We start from the raw sequence: 16,748 nt of genomic DNA on the forward strand, positions 1-16,748 counted from the left end.
ACTCCATCCTCTTCATTGCTGCCAATAAAGCACCACATTCAAATATTCCTATTAGACAATGGCTCACAAAGACATTTAAGGTGGCGTAATGCCAGTGTTTTTTTCATTGACTAAATATGGAAGAAGACGTCTGGTTTGAGGGCTTAAATTGAAAACGTGTTAAAAGAAAAATGCTTTGGAATCAATTGATTTGCACTAAAAGAAGGAAGTCTGCTTCATTTTTAATCTTTTTTTTTCTGGAAATAAATTCAAAAGAAAAAAAAAACTCAGACTTAACTTTGACTCATAGTTACAAAGGTATTTTATTCAGTCCCCTAGTTTGTATTGATTACTCACCAAATGAACAATGTAGAAAGAAAGAAAAATAAGACCCCATAGAGCCAGAACCTATTGGCCATTGATGCCTTTAATGCATCAATGCATTAAAAGCACTAGGTCTTAAAGTGAGACTAAATCGGTTCAACATTCAGTCACTGCATGTTTAATAAATAGATTGGTTTTAAAGAATTCAAAGAGGCTCCCTCTAAACGCACCAATGAACAGCTTTTATTTTCAGGTGGCTTTATTTTGTCAAAGATGAATTCAGGAAGATCGACCGAGGTATAAGCACCAAACTCATCATCTCCAGCTGCAGATTACAATAAAACATTCCCCTAAATCCTCTCAGTCTTCTGCTGAGTCACATCTCAGCCACAAGCAGCGGATGATTCAGTGTTCGCTTTCGGGACTTGACTGTATAATCCTGCAGGGCGATGATGAAATAAAACAGATCAGAAACGTATTTGAAATCATCAAACTCAAGTCAGCCAATCAAGACCTTATAAATCCTGAGATGGTAACATAAATTTTCCAATGCTGGATTCTATCCAACCAGCTTTATAAGAATAAAGCGTAGATTTCGTGAAATAAACAAACCGATAGCTGTAAGTCACTTCATATATGAAATTATAAACACATCAGCACAAAGCGAGTTTCCCGCCAGCGCCTTGGGGATCAAATCCAATATGAAAACAACTCAGAGGCTTATGGGAATTTCATAAGGAGGGAGTGAGCAGTGTGTGTGCAGTCTGACAGCTGGAACACACACATTATGGTGTGTGAGAGTTAATCAATGTCGTGGGTGTGGGGCTCTGACCTTTTCTAGCTGAACCACCTGCTGCTGTTTGAGAATCAAGTGTGTCTGAGTGTGTGCGTGGGTGTGTGTGGTGGGAGCGTACCGTCTCTCCCTCTGCAGGGTGTACGAGCTCCTGAAGAACCCCAGCAGCTCGTCCTCGATGGCGGCATCGAAGCTCACGTTCAGCCGATAAACTCTCATTGGCTTCAGCTCGCGGTGCAGCACCACCACGTACATTTGATTGGCCGGGTAGGGGAAGTGGCGGTGGATGCGCATGACTCCGCCCCCTGGTCTGTTGGTCGGGCGGCCACCGGCGCCCGTCTCGGCTGCAACGGACACCCGGTCCACCTGAAAAGAGGAGAAAGAGGGATGAAGGGTGAAAATAACACCAACGGTGACATTTCAAATCAAGACACAAAACATGATGTAATCAACCTGCGACATCACTGAAGGCAGCAGCCTTGAAGCAACGCATAACATCTCAACCTTTTGAACATAAATCATCGGGAAAGCAACATTTTAAAACAACAGCAGCAGCAAATGTGGCATTTTATCAAACACAACAGTTGAACCGGTGATAAAGCCACTGTCTTATAATGTCAAGTGCTACAATTATAGGAATGGTACACCCAAAACATGATTAGCCTTCATTTTCTACTCACCCCCATGCTGAACAACACTCTGGAGTACTTTTTTGATATCTCAAATGCATCTGGAGATCTGGGAGGTTTCTTGCTGTCTGCTGACATTCAAATAATGGAGGTCTATGGCGCCCGAGACAGAAAGGTCCATAAAAGTCCACAAAAAACGTTTCAATATTCCTCCATACTGCTCGTCGAATGTATTCCAAGTGTCCTGAGTGGGTAGTATCCAGAATTTACTCGAAACGAAGTCATTTAGAATGTTTTTAGAGCATAAACAGTAGTGTATAGGATTTCCTGAAAGCGCGTACCTGCGCGATCACGACGCTACGGAAGCCGGCAGACCAAACCAGCGCATTCAGCTCGGCAAAGAACTCATGCTCTTCCTCAACACTGAAGTCCTCAGACATTTTTCTTTCGTTGTTTCTTTCTTTGCACAGGTAAACAGCATATTTCTTCTTCTACGCTTGCATTATTGGCAGAGCAGATGCTGAATGCGCACTTTCATCTGGTTTGGTCTGCCGGCTTCCGTGGCGTCGTGAACGCGCAGGTGCGCGCTTTCAGGAAATCCTATACACTACTGTTTATGCTCTAAAAACATTCTAAATGACTTCGTTTTGAGTAAATTCTGGATGCTACCCACTCAGGACACTTGGCATACATTGGACGAGCAGTATGGAGGAATATTGAAACGTTTTTTGTGGACTTTTATGGACCTTTCTGCCTCGGGCGCTGGGCACCTCCATTATTTGAATGTCAGCAGACAGCAAGAAACCTCCCAGATCTCCAGATGCATTTGAGATATCAAAAAAGTACTCCAGAGTGTTGTTCAGCATGGGGGTGAGTAGAAAATGAAGGCTAATCATGTTTTGGGTGTACTATTCCTCTAAACTGGTAAATATGGAAAATTAAAGTCTTACTTGTAAATATTTCATCCTGTAATGATGTCAAAGCACAATTCTGCAGCCTGGAAGATATAAAGCATGATTCCCAGCCTCAACAATGTAATATTGAACATATTTACGCCTATGTCAAATACAGCTGGTCCTAATGGTCAAAATGATGGTGTTGGTGAATTAAACTCTTATTTTTGGGCAAGACACTTTGGGAGACAGCTGAATGGATGGCAGCCTCATCGCAGTCTGTGTACCCAGGACAGCTGTGGCTAAGGCTAGGGATATCCCTATACAAATTTTTCCATTTTGATACGATACAAATATTGCATATTCGATAATTGTCCGATACCAAAATTGTAAACATATGAGATATATTTGTATTTCAGTCCTGACTTGTGTTCATCGTGCTCATCTTTGCAGACCAAATGTGCAAAATACTCTTGAATCAGCATGGCACGCCATTATCCACAAACTACTTCTGGCCTTCTTCAGGTTTTTATTATGCAGTAATGGCCAGTTGCAGATCACATGACCATGTGATGCAAAAAAAAAGTGTTTCCGTTGCAGTTTTGCGAAATAAAATAATTTCAACACCACAAAAAAAAAAAAAAAAAAAAAAAAAAAAAAACACCTAGTTCGAAGTTTGATCAAAGCATGAGCTTTTTTTCATATTTTACAATTTCATAATTTTATGGTTACTGGGTGTTCAGCCACTATCGAATGCAACATTTAAACCTATAAAGTTTTCAAAACTTACAGTTTAACCAGTAATGATGTCAATTAACAGTTTTTCACTGTTATTGTTGAACACCCCGACATACTAAACAGGACGGACAAACAAACGTATTTTGTTGCACAACCAAAAAAATAAGCAAAAAACAAAAACACATTATATTGAATTACTCCAAAGGCAGCAGTTTCGCTAATAATGCTGGATTTTCTTACGCTGTCTAAACATGATGTTTTGTAATGTTGAAAGCCGACAAATGATTTATTTGCCAAAACAACCCAAAAATGTGCATTACTCTTTGTCACATAGCAACAGCAAATATTATATTCAATCCTAACGACATTGAACCACCACCTAGCAACACCAAACATGGCATTTAAACTCATAACCACAACAAAATACCCCTTTCATCAGGTTAAAACATTAAAGCATCCATTTTGTCCCTCTGAAAACAAAAAGAAAAGCCTGTAATTCAGTGTAATGTGGTCCAATGTGTCATTCTCTAAGTAGCAGCAGATTCATCCAGCATCCTGTATCAACTGTGAAAACAGCTTTTTTTCCCTCCTGCAAGATCAGAAATATCATCCCTTCTTGTAATACAAAACAAAAGATTTTGTTGCTGTCATTTTTGTCTAAAAAATGCCCAAGGACACAACAACACTGAAAGCCAGAGCAAGGGCTTGAACCATTAAACCCTTGATTTCAGGGCAAACTCCTACACCCAATGCCACTGTATATAGCAACTGCACTTGGACAAACTTTATTGCCCCCGTTTCTTAAGAATTAGTCTCTTTTAAAGTATCAACATTGATCCATTTTCTGACACGTTTATCCCTGTTGGGGTCGCAAGGGATGCTGGTGCCTATCTCCAGCTGTCAATGGGAGAGAGGTGGGGTCCACCCAAGACACCTTGCCAGTCTATCGCAGGGCAACACAGAGACAAACAGGACAGACAACCATTCACACACACCTAAGGAGAATTTAGAGAAGCCAATGACCCTAATAGTCATGTAGTTGGACTGTGGAAGTAAGCCAGAGTACGCGGAGAGAACCAATGCATGCTCAGGGAGAACATGCAAACTCCATGCAGAAAAACCCTGGGCCGGGGTTATATTACTTCTGGCTGCAAGGCAGCAGTGCTACCCACTGGTCCACTATGCAGCCCGAATCTCAACATATTATTACCCATATTTACTATTATTTTACATTTAATTCATTTCATGCTCTCTAAAGTAGCCAAAAGAAGAAAAAAATCATTGTCAGTCTTGAAGGAAAGCACTGCTCTTTAAGAAACACTGAGCTTTGCCATTTAACAAGGAGACAATAAAGGTCTCACCTTATTTTTATTCTTTTTATTAAGATCTGAGGGCAAAGTAGGACAAATAGAACATCTTAATGAAAAGACTGTTTATAAATTAATAAATAACAGTTATTCTACTGGTAAAAAACAAACAGTTGACACAAGGTTAAAAGTGGTGTCGCTTAATATGGCTAATTGACCATACTAAAATAGGCTAACCTGTTAGCTACTGGGCACAGCTTATCTTCTCTTGGGAAGATATACATAGTAGTAAATGTTTTTGAGGTTTCATTTTTGATTAGCATTGACTTGTTATAAGTCATTATTTTATAAAGACAGCACTTTAGCTCGTTTTGTGGTTAATGTAATGCATTGCTAAATGAATTGGGTTTTCTGAGTCCTAAACTTGTACTCATGTTACTTCATGTTGTAGCAGGATTCAGTTTAAGTAAAAAAAAAACAAAACAAAAGATTGTATTTCATAGATTGTTTTAAAAGTGACTTCTATTATTTTTGTTATTCATTTTGGCGACAGATTAACTGTTATCTCTTAATAAGAATGAAAATTGTTATTTAAATTACAGGAAGTTGTGAGGTTGTGTGGAGATTTTTGAGGACCCAAATGCAGAGACGGAAGCAGAAGTGGTTTCTTGCATAATTAAATATCCAAAAGGTAACAGAAGTCAACAAACCAAAAAAACAGAAAAAAAATAAAATAAAATCCAGGAGACATAAGGAGCACAGAAATGATGAGGATCCAGCAAACAGTAATTGAAGAGGAGGAGTATAGAAGGAAGACTGAACAAAGACAAGGCTAATCAGCAGATTGGGAGCAGGTGTGGACAGAGGAATCTAGAAGGGAACTAGGAGAAGAGGACAGACACAAGAGGGCAACAGAGGGTAAACAAGAAAAATATAAGAAACAAAACCTAGAACACAAAATGGAAATGAAACCAATGAAAACTCAAAAAGAAAACTTAAACAGAAACAAAACCATGTAAGAAGCGACGTATAAAAAAACAAAAAAATGTTGAAATTGCAACCATAGTTTTTATTTTTTTCCAATGATTTATAGTTTTGTGCAACATCCATTGGTTACAGACCCCACAGAGGGAGTAAGTTAAGGAATTGGACCCTCATGAAATCTAGTTAAATACCCCTGTCTAAGAGTAAAAATTTTAAAAAAGTATTTTTTCATGATAAAATCTTTCAGCCTGACTCATCGACCAATATGTGTTCTTAATCATTTAAAGTAATTCATGGATTACAGTTAGTTAAAATGCTACATATAGATAATGAATTCATTATATGAGCTTTTATTATTTAATTAAATAAATTGAGTTGTAATAATTAGTTCTTTTTGAGCAGCATGCCTCTGTTGTTTGGAAGAATCATTGCATAAACCTGCACTTGTAACAACAGCCCCCGACATTTAAACATTACCAACCATTTAATTGCTTTTCCGTCTCCCAGCTGTTCCTCTGAATGTTGGACAGATTGCCACGGTGATCCGACAGAGCCCACATGTTCAACCAATGCTGCACAAGTGAATAAAAGGACAGATTTCGCCAAATATGCAGCAGCAGAAGGGAAGGAAAAGTTCTAAGGCTGTCCATCTGCCGGCCAATCGGCAATAAGCTCTGAGCTCAAGCTGACCACTTGATGAAGAAACAGAAGCAGTCAGAACAAGCAGAGGATTATATCTGACAGCAGAACAGAGCGCCTCGCTCATTAAAGGTTCCTTAAAGCCTCACAGGTGCTCTGGCTTGTCCCGGCTGATTAGACCTGAGTCCAGGTTCAATCTGACTGGGAATTGGATGGTAATTAAATGAAATGTCACCAAACTTACTGCACAGAGGAAAAATCATCAAAGCAAGCAGGTGTAATGTAACTAACAAGATGGGGGATCCAAGTGGGGTCTCTATGCTCTCCCACTCAGCACTGAAAGGATTCTCATCAGCTGCCATGTTTGAACCGGGCCTGGTTGGTCATATCAGTGGGTGGACCAGGACGCCACACTTTAATCCAAAATCAAAAAGGTCTGAACTCTTCTTCAGTTTAAGTGTGAAACAGCTGCTGATTTTAGAGCACTAAGAATGTGTGGCTGGATAGAAGAGCTAAAGTCTCATAAGCAGACCTGAGCTGCTGTCAGGCAGGAAATATGGAAACATGAAGGATTATTTCTATGATTTTTAGAGCAGTTTCACATCACAGCATCAATCTCAGACATGCATTACTTTTGGTTTTAAACAGGGTTCAAATATTTCCCACCACAGAACCACAGATTTTCCAGTTTCCTTGAGGATTTTAAGAGTCCAACCCCACTTCCCTCCCTCCAATCAACAGTCAGGCTGCCTTTTTAAAGGCGACACATCAGAGGTATGAAGAAATTAGTAGGGGAGGGGCAACTCTGCAGTAATCTCTCTCCTATATTCATCAATAGGAGAGTCAAGTCAGTAAAGAACTTTTTCTGGTGTATAACTTTAAACCATATGATGGACTAATTCTGGACATTTTTAAAACTTTTTTTCTTAGACCTTGACACTTTTCTCAATATTACTGTTAGAGCAAAAAAGTCTGAAAGATAAATATTGTGTGCAACATCCTCAATGAAAGTGAATTAGCCAGAATAGCAGTCTGTAAGAAATGTATATCTAATTAACAGGATATATGCTGTCTAAAATAAAATACCAATATTAAACTTTTTTTATCTTTTATTTTTAACATTTTGTTCCCTTTTTATCCAAAGCATTATGTGTATTTTGGATTATGGATTATTATATCAAAAATCTGAGACCTGTGGCATGCCTTTTATAATTTGATACTCGTCCCAACAACTAGGACTTGAGTTCATCTAATTAGTTGATTTGAACATGATGCAGCTGCTTTAAGAAAACAGAATAAGCTCTTTAGAAAGCAAGACCAAGAGATGCAGCGGATGGGTGAGATAGAAAGTTCTGGTTCAGCTTAAAGCGGAAACGGGTTCAAAAACAATATTCCATGCTTTGAACATCGTTCAATCGTTCAATCCAAAGTTTGATCAGGGAGAAAGGGTGAACCAACTGAAGACCACCAAGACTGATAGGAGAGCATCAATCAGAGAAGCACAGAGATTCATGATAACAAACAGTGTATTCTCATTATGAGTTCGTATGAAATCGTACGAAAAGTTATGCACCATAATTTCGTACGTTTTGGACGTTTTTTTCGTCGTATACGCATGCGCATCTGACGCACCATTCACGAATCTAGAATATAAATTACAATTAGCCCTAACCCTGACCCTAACCCTAAGATATAAAACAGCAAGCAACATTGTTAGAGACATGAATAAGTGATGATAGCACTGTTTTTCCCAGTTTTCCGTCCGTCCGCGGATCTGCTTTTTTTTTCTGCCTGCCAGCGCATGCGCACTGATGTGGTTTTTTGAGGAAAAACATCCGAAAACGTATGAATTAGTGTGCATAACTTTTCGTATGATTTCATACGAACTGATAATGAGAATATGTTGTAACAAACCTGAACTTTTTGACTTGCATGCAAATCCCTCACTGTCACCATGGAAACGCCAAACACTCATCATTGCCTCATCATGCTATGGGAATGAGTCAGAAAAAAGGAACTTCTTTCAAATTAGAATGGCCTAGTCAAAGTCTAGCCCTAGTGCTGACAAATAGAATAAGCAGCAATTTAAAGCCTCCAGGTTGCTGGTGGCAGAGAGAAACATCAAAACTATCCCAGGAACCTATTGACCCAGAGCTGCTGGGTTCTCCACATTTTCCAGAGTTTTATTTATAAAAGTACATCCTCCTCCGCTTTTTTCAAATCCTGTTTCTAATATATCTAAGACCAGCTGTTAAACCTGGTAATGAAACTACTTATTCAGGTCACACTCTTCAGATTTACAGTCACAGAAAAATCATGAATGGTTTTACTTCTTATTTCTGCTCTAGTTTAACACAAAAATTCCAATGAAGTAATCACAAATCCAATAAATCTTCAGCAGCAACAATAAATGCTGAATTTCTGGTGATGCTGTTGGTTCAGACCTTCGTCAGTGGGAGGTAAGGCGACCCAGCGGTTAGGGTGGGACCAACCCAGAACCAAGCAGCAAAGATGTGAATGAAAACCCAGAGACATGTCGGGCAAAGGGAGCCCTCCTTTTTACTTGCTGCACTCGCTCTGTCTGACCTTCTTACCAAAATACTCCTTCACTCCTAATATTTACTTAAGACTGGCCCAGATACAGAGCTCCCTAGAGCCACAACAGAACATGAAAAGATGCAGATATGACTTCCTAAAGCTTCACAAAGAAGCAGCACTTGTGTTGGATTAAACCGCTTCCTAAGCCCAACATCATGTAGGAAAACCGGGGAAATTTAACCACTCATCCATCAGTGGGCAATAAAATCCACATTAACCATAACAAAGACCTGACTGGTATGTGTGGGACGTGCACCGCAACAGTAGGAACGCTTTTCAACCTCTGGGTCCAATTAGAGTGGGAGTGTGCCTGAGCACTGCTGTGTGCGAGTGTGATCCAGTTCGCTGATGAGAGGAACTGATCAATACGGACAGAGGGTCTGCTGACACGGAGAGGAAACGTTGGGGATTATACGGATTTGTTTCGGGCTTTTCTGCTCGGTCAGCAGCTGCGAGATGCCTTCAAACGCTTCAAATTGCTTTTTAATTTGGTTGGACGCTTGGAGACGCTCCCTGCTGGAAACGTGGACACCTTCCTGGACGACTCCTCATAAATCGGTTGTAAAAAGGAAAAAAAAAATCTGCGGCAGATCTCAGAGAATCCTTGAGGTTTGCTCAGAGTGTTTCAGTTAAGAAATAAGACACCATAGAAAAGAAGGTGGTTTTGTAATGTCAAAATTTTTAGTTAATTTAAAAACAGAAGAAAGTGATTAAACATTTAAACTGATCATAAATTCTTTCTATTCAATTAAATTGAAAAATAGGGAAATTAAATGTTGCAGTTACTCATTAGTTATTTTTTAAACAGGTGCAGGTGTTGACAGCTGTGAGAACAAAGGATGTTTTGCAGCAGTCTGTCTTGCACCGCATCTGGAGAAGCCTCTGACTGAAGACACGGTTGTTGTTTAACAGTCTGATAAAGAGGATGCTCACTGTTGTCCATAATCTACTTCACCTTTTCTGTGTGATTTTTTTAAGATTTTACCATTTTCTGCAGAAGACAACAAAAGAAATAATCTTCTGCATATGTCACCATAAAAAACAATGAGAGAAAAAGTCTCTAAAACACCTTCAGGAACCCAGAAACGTACCAATCAAGAACCAGTTGAGGTTTATCTTTAAGAGGACTTGCACTGATGAGTACAAAGAAAACCTGCTGACCACAATCCGACAATCAGTCTAAAATCCTGTTGGCAAGTTATTAATTGACTAATTAATCTACATTTGATTAACTCTATTGATTGACTGATGATTAATTGATAATTGTCCATTTTCTTAAAAAAAACTTTTTCACACATCAAGAAGGTCTTTCCATTAAGATGAAGGGCTGTGTAATTTTTTTTCAACAATATGCACAATTTAAGACTTAATAATGCATCATTATATCCTTTTTTATTGTGCCACCTCTATTAAATACTGACTAAGCAAAAACTAATGTTCTTGCACATTATTAAACATGATGTATTTATGTGATATAAGAAAACAAAAACCTTTTAGGTGAATAGATGGGGAAAAAAATGAATAAAATGTGTGAAATACTTATTATTTCTAATGAACAGAGATATAAAACCATGACTAAAAATAGGGTATATCCCATTGACATGCTGGCAGACATAGGTATCTCTTTTTAGCATAATCCGGTCAGCACTGGGAGACTTTGAGTTGTTAGAAGAACCTTTAATGTGGTAGATCTGGCTGCTCTCAGAGGAATCTTAAAACCTAGCTTCATGAAGTGCATTAACACACAAATAACCTTCACATGTACCGTGCTAATTGCTAGCATGTCCTATTCTATCATACTATGAGCGCTGTGCATAATGCCCTCCAATTCTTTCCAAATAGAGAAGTGATGCTGCTCCGTTATGCAGCACAGCTAAATGGAAGCTATTTAGATGATAATTTAAAAAAGCAATAAGCAAAATTCCTTTATTTTAGATTAAAAAAAGAACTTAAAAAGTAGAATCATAAAAAACTGAAGGTAACTTTACAGTCGGACTATGGTAGGACGTCTCACACCATGGTATTCTACAGTCTCTTATTTGTGTAGACCTAGTCTCCACACCAGTGTTTACCTAATTAATGAAGTATTTTTGAACTGAGTTGAATTGAATTATGAATATGTGCACGTATGTCTATGTGAACAGTTTCCATTCAGGACCTACCAGTGTAGAATCTGAACAAAATGATGTTCACGTGAAAACAATCATTATTGCCAAAGAAAAGGATAATGGTCTTTGATGAAGAAGTTTTCCTATAATAAAATGGACCTAAATAGCATGAAGTCAAATGTTTGATTTTGTTGGTGTAGCCATCTTGTTAGTTGTTGTTATGTTAATTGTATTCAATGTAAAACTACAATTGTAGCAACTGGGTTGATTGTTGGGAGTTTGAACAGCAATTGTTATGTGAGGCAAGTTGTAAAGTTATCACTCTGCCATGAGGCGTGTTCAGCACAAACACCTAGCTTACAACACCATACTACAAGAGGGAGTAGAAAACAAAGCCTTTTATAACTTTTTCAAAGCATATCTGTGCCATCTAAAAGCCACAGTAATGTATTTCCTGGAGTTTTTCCACAATCTGTCGACAATAGTGGTATTTATGAGGTAATCACAGGATGTCTCTAGATGTCACCAGTTATGAACCCTCCCCATTAGGAGCTGTTGCTCGCCACAAATCTGTCTGCGTAATTATATATTTTTTTTAGGTGTGCACTGCATTAATTTTGTCCACATGGACCCCGCACTCGTCAACTGATCAAGTCAGACAAATACCCAGCACCATAACCTCTCACCATGTAGGTTACCTATTAAGGTAACCACAGCATCTGAGGATGTTCCAGCTGAGACAGGGGGCGACAGTGGCGTTGGATGTTGGAGTTTGCCCTTAAATCAAAGGGTTGACGGTTCAAGCCCCGGCTCTGACTTTCATTGCCGTTGTGTCCTTGGGCAAGACACTTCACCTGCATTGTCTACTGATGGTGGTCAGAGGGCCCGGTGGTGCCAGTGTACGGCAGCCCTGCCTCTGTCAGTGAGCCCCAGGGTAGCTGTGGCTACAATGTAGCTTGCCACCGTTAGTGTGTGCGTGAATGGGTGAATGAAAGTAGTGTAAAGCGCTTTCGTCAAGTCTCCTGGCTTGAAAAAAGGCGCTATACTGTATGAGTACATGCCGTTTACTTGCTTATGGTTTATATTCTGTATTTTCCATCACAGACTCATTCTGACACTTTCCTATTTCATGTTACATGTTTTCACATTGATGTTTCAGGAATCAGTCCAATGAATCTGTACGACACCACTCTTGCTCTAATGTAAATGAACCTTCTGTTAATGTTGTTAGCCGAGCTATTATCAGCTAGAACATAAAAAACATTGTTAAAGTGATGCATTCTTGACTTTTTAAACGTCCAATTAAATTGTAGGTATTGAGTGTAGCTCTGAGATGAGCAAAGTCAGCGACTCGGATCCAAATCATTAAAAAAACACTTTGACTAAATCAGGACATCAATAACTGCAACCTTACAGGAATCCTTCAGCAGAGCCGACAGATTGCGGAGCGACTGTTACGCCATCAAATAGGTTTCAGTACCAAGAGTCAGAGAACAAAGTCAAACAGAAGAGATGGATGAATTTTGGACGCAGTGAGGCTGAAAACTCAACCACACTTTTCAGATTTTCACTGAGGAAACTATCGAAAATCATAGATTCCTTCAGACTGACAACTTAACTCTACTTTGTGTTGATCCATTACATAAAATGGTGATAAGTTTGACGGGTTTTTTTGTAATGTGAAACCGATGAAGAGGTGAATACTTGAGCAGGGCAGGAAAAGCAGATATGCATCAAATCTTCTAAAAAAGAAGACATGAGCTTTGAGAAGAAGCTAAGGTCCTATTATTGTCAGATTCTCCTGCTTTCACTGCCTTTTGTTGCACTAACACCTCTCCATCTTAAATTTATGGTGTCTGAGATCACGGGATAAAGTACTTTGATATTCCTGTCAGACTCTGTTTGAATAATAATACATTTTAAGGCTCTGCTGACCCCGTAATGAACCATAACCCGGGCTGTAATGGAAAAACGATAAAAATGCTGCTTTAGGAATCATCCGACGTTAGAGCAGTTTCCCAGCAGCTTCCCCTAGCCTCGCTGTCCTCTCAGATCAGCTGACCAATCACTAGACACATGAAGAGCAGCTCGGTGTTAAAAACGTCAGCTCTGATTCCTCGCTCATAGCTCTGTGTATCCCTTTTCTCCTCCGTCATTTAAGGGACTAGAACATCGACCCTCCCAGCCGGAGGACAGGAGGCAAAGGACTGAAGGAAGCATAAATTAGAGCAGAAGGAGGCGCCGCGTGTTCATTATCATTGACATGAACTTAACCATCAACTGCCTGCAGGGCTTCCTCTTATATTTAAAAAGGTCAGCAGAATCCATGTGAAATATTTTATATTTTTCTTAGAATCACTCTAAAATTTGAAGACTTCCTTTCTATAATTTCTGCTCCCCTATACCTGCTGTTTCTATATTTACACATTTTTTTCAGTCTCCAGTTTTTCAAATCCTGACCATCTACGTTTTCAGACTGCATTAGTCCAGAGGACACCTTAGGAGGGCTGCTTGGTGCCCAGCAACACCTATTAATTCACCAGGAGCTCGGACAAAAACAGCAGGGAGGCCGCAGGGCTCCTAATTGGCCCCGACCCAAATTAGACAGATTTATCCATCTCTCACATTAGCCCAGATGACCGCTGTGAAAAATCACGTTGCTCCAGCGTTTTCTCAGAGGCGTTCTCCTGCCATCCGCTTCTCACAAACTTCGGGCTGAAGCAGCAACTTTGGCGGCTAATTAGCCTCGTTAAAGGAATCTGTGAGGCCGAATGTGGAGGTACTTTTTCTTTGTTTGGGGATTTCTCCGAGACGCAGAGCAGACATCTGGCTGCAAACACAGGCCTGTTTGGATCGAATCTTAAGGAAATGTTTCCTAAACTCTCAGCTGCTTTAGCTGATGAGTGGAGTTTCATTTAAAATGCATGAATGCTGACTCAGAAGGAGCAGTATTTTATGATGCAAATCTGTAACATTTATATTTCAGTTGGAGCTGCAAATATCAGGTTTATATACTCTTTATAGATATTTTATATTAATGCTGCTCAGATTTATTCTAATTTACTTTTGGAAAAAAAACACATATATTAGCAAAACTGCACTCTAATCACACCACTGGTCACATTGTTTTTGCACCGTAGGCCAATTTTGGCCCCTCAAAGCAAATTAACCGGCCCTCAAGAGCCAAAACAGGCATATGGTAAAGTTACATGTTTGTTAGATTACATCCATCCATTTTCCATCACGCTTATCCCAAGCAGGGTCACAAGGGTTGCTGGTGCCTATCTCCAGCTGTCTACAGGTGAGAGGCAGGGTCCACCCTGGACAGGTCACCAGTCCGCCGCAAGGCAACACAGAGACAAACAGGACAAACAAACATTCATGTACACACTCACACCTAAGGAGAATTTAGAGTAGCCAATAATTTTAGATTACAATATGGCTAAAAAAGCATAATAAAATTGAAGCAAATTAAAATAATGGACCTGTGGACATTTTGTAAATAAAATTAGGAAATCAAAAGTTTCATTTAAAAATCTATGTTTATCCCCGTTTAAAGACCTAATGACACAGTGGTGACAGAAACGTTAACTAGTGTTGCACCAATACCAATACCAGTATCGTGTGGGGCCTGATCCAGCCCTAAAATGGTGGTATATTGAGAGTAAAAAGTTTATTCAACTATTGTCACCCATTAGAAGTAGGCAATAAAAAGTTCTACTGGATTTACTTTGTATTAGTCTGTTTCCTGCTTCACAAAGGTAGGGAGCAGCTTGACAAAGTATGTAGTTCTTCATATATACACACACATCCAACACATGGTATCGGCAGTGTTGTGGTCAAGACCACCTAACCCGAGACCAAGACAAGACCAAGAGTAGAGTGTATCGAGACCGACACAGGACCAAGACTTTTAGGGTCCGAGACCGAGTCAAGACCAAGACCTGCGCCAATATGTGACAATAAAATGTGAAACATGCTTAAAATCACTAAAATTGATCTAAAAGACCCGCATTCACATAAAAACACCTAGATATTTAGCACACAACTGGAACATCTTTTAAGTAATAAGTTGGACGTAGTCCCTACCGTCTCTGATAGTGAAGCACTGCAGAACTTACATTGCTCTGTATGTTTTTTTTTTTCTCAGTGTTGCTTTACAAATATATTCTTTGTGATTTAATGAGTCGAATTTCATAACCAATGATTTGGCCGACATCTTATTCCGTTCTCAGACAACCACTTGTGACTTTCAATCGAAGTGCTGCTGCCCGGGCGCAGGTGAAAGGGGGTGAGCGTGACAGCGGTAAAAAAACAAAAAAACAAAAAAAACATGCATTTCCCAATGAGACAGGTTATTGCTTGGATTTGAATCCAAGCATCCTATAAAAAGAAGGATCTTAAAGGAACTGATAATATTGTGATGATTAGCGTTATTTCCACAGTTGTGGTCTTGACCAGTATTGAAATAAAATGCAGAGTCCTCAGCGCCCGAGACCGAGACAAGGCCGAGACCAAATGCGGTGAAGTCCGAGACGAGACCGAGACCATCAAAAAATGGTCTCGAGACCAAGACCGATCTCGACTACTACAACAATGGGTATGCTGCTGCCCCGCCGCACCACAGTCGGGCCCGTCTTCATCATCCACTCAGAGAACCACTGGTTAGCGCGCACACAGACTTTGTAGCTTGTCTGGTCACTTAAAAATGGTAATTGTGAAATCCGTGTTGTAATCGGCAGCATACAAGCTAGTTAGCTTAAAAAGTAAATAAAGTTTCAGACGTGCTGCGTGATGATGTGTTCAGGTTGGCTCAGTAAAACGACAATTAGGTTATCATGATGCGTTCAAGTGTAACGTAAAGAAAAGGGAAATTGAGTTTTTGGCGAGAAACATGAGTAATACAGTTGTATATTGCTGTAATTATTTTACAATATATAATTAAACTACTGATGCCAACATTTATTAAAAATTACATTTAATTTAAAATAAAATTATTTATTTGATAAATATTTTCCTAATCTCTAAAAACCTGATGAAAAGTGACAGACATGTTAATTTTTCTGCAAAAAAATACCTGTTAATTTATGGGCTGATATTTTATTTCCTTTTTTTCTGACACAGCATATTATTCATTTAATTTATATACATTATGACATTTTATTTTTCATTTGGTGCTGCTGATATATTCTAGTTAGTTTTATGTCATTTAGAAGTGGCCTATTACATTAGCCATGTTTACTGAAGGCTAGTGTATCGGCCAATAGTGCAGAGCCAGGTATTGGGGCCAGAAAATGGCAGCGGCGTAACACTAACAGATGTCAACTCTGGTGGTTGTGTATAATATGAGGGTATTTACTGAAAAAAATCCAAGATCACACCATGAGAGCAGATTTATATCAGAAGCGGGTGGCCCTGCTTAAACAAGTTCGCTTTTGGAATGTCTACTCTGAATAAGTTCTTGCTTTCCCTTAACTGAATGCGTTGATTTTGCCGCCATGTTTAATCTCCCGTCACAACCTTCCTTTCCTACTGATGTGTAGGTTTGACCAAAAGAGACCTCTTTCTTTTCAAGTTTTAAACTACAATACGTACACCAGCCACTCTGTCAGGTGCAACTTGACCATGTTGAACTTCCTGCATGGCATAACGTCAGTGGGATTTTGGTCCACATTGACATGATAGCATCAAACAGTTGAAACAGATGTAGGTTGAACATCTAATAGGAGAATCTTCTAAAGGTGCTCTGTTGTACT

The 16,748-nt window shown here is 39.4% G+C and overlaps 1 protein-coding gene across 1 annotated transcript in view; it reads right to left on the reverse strand.

The window, feature by feature from the left end:
- Window positions 1–16,748, reverse strand: part of LOC119790590 (thyrotropin-releasing hormone-degrading ectoenzyme-like) — a 247,636-nt gene that overhangs the window by 228,276 nt on the left and 2,612 nt on the right. Inside the window, exon 2 of the mRNA XM_038296194.1 lies at window positions 1,218–1,462. Within this exon, the coding sequence (XP_038152122.1) occupies window positions 1,218–1,462 (245 nt within the window). The remainder of the gene's footprint in view (window positions 1–1,217; window positions 1,463–16,748) is intronic.

Source organism: Cyprinodon tularosa, unplaced genomic scaffold (assembly GCF_016077235.1).
Source record: "Cyprinodon tularosa strain WSP-4 unplaced genomic scaffold, ASM1607723v1 ctg369, whole genome shotgun sequence".
Lineage (NCBI taxonomy): Eukaryota > Metazoa > Chordata > Actinopteri > Cyprinodontiformes > Cyprinodontidae > Cyprinodon > Cyprinodon tularosa.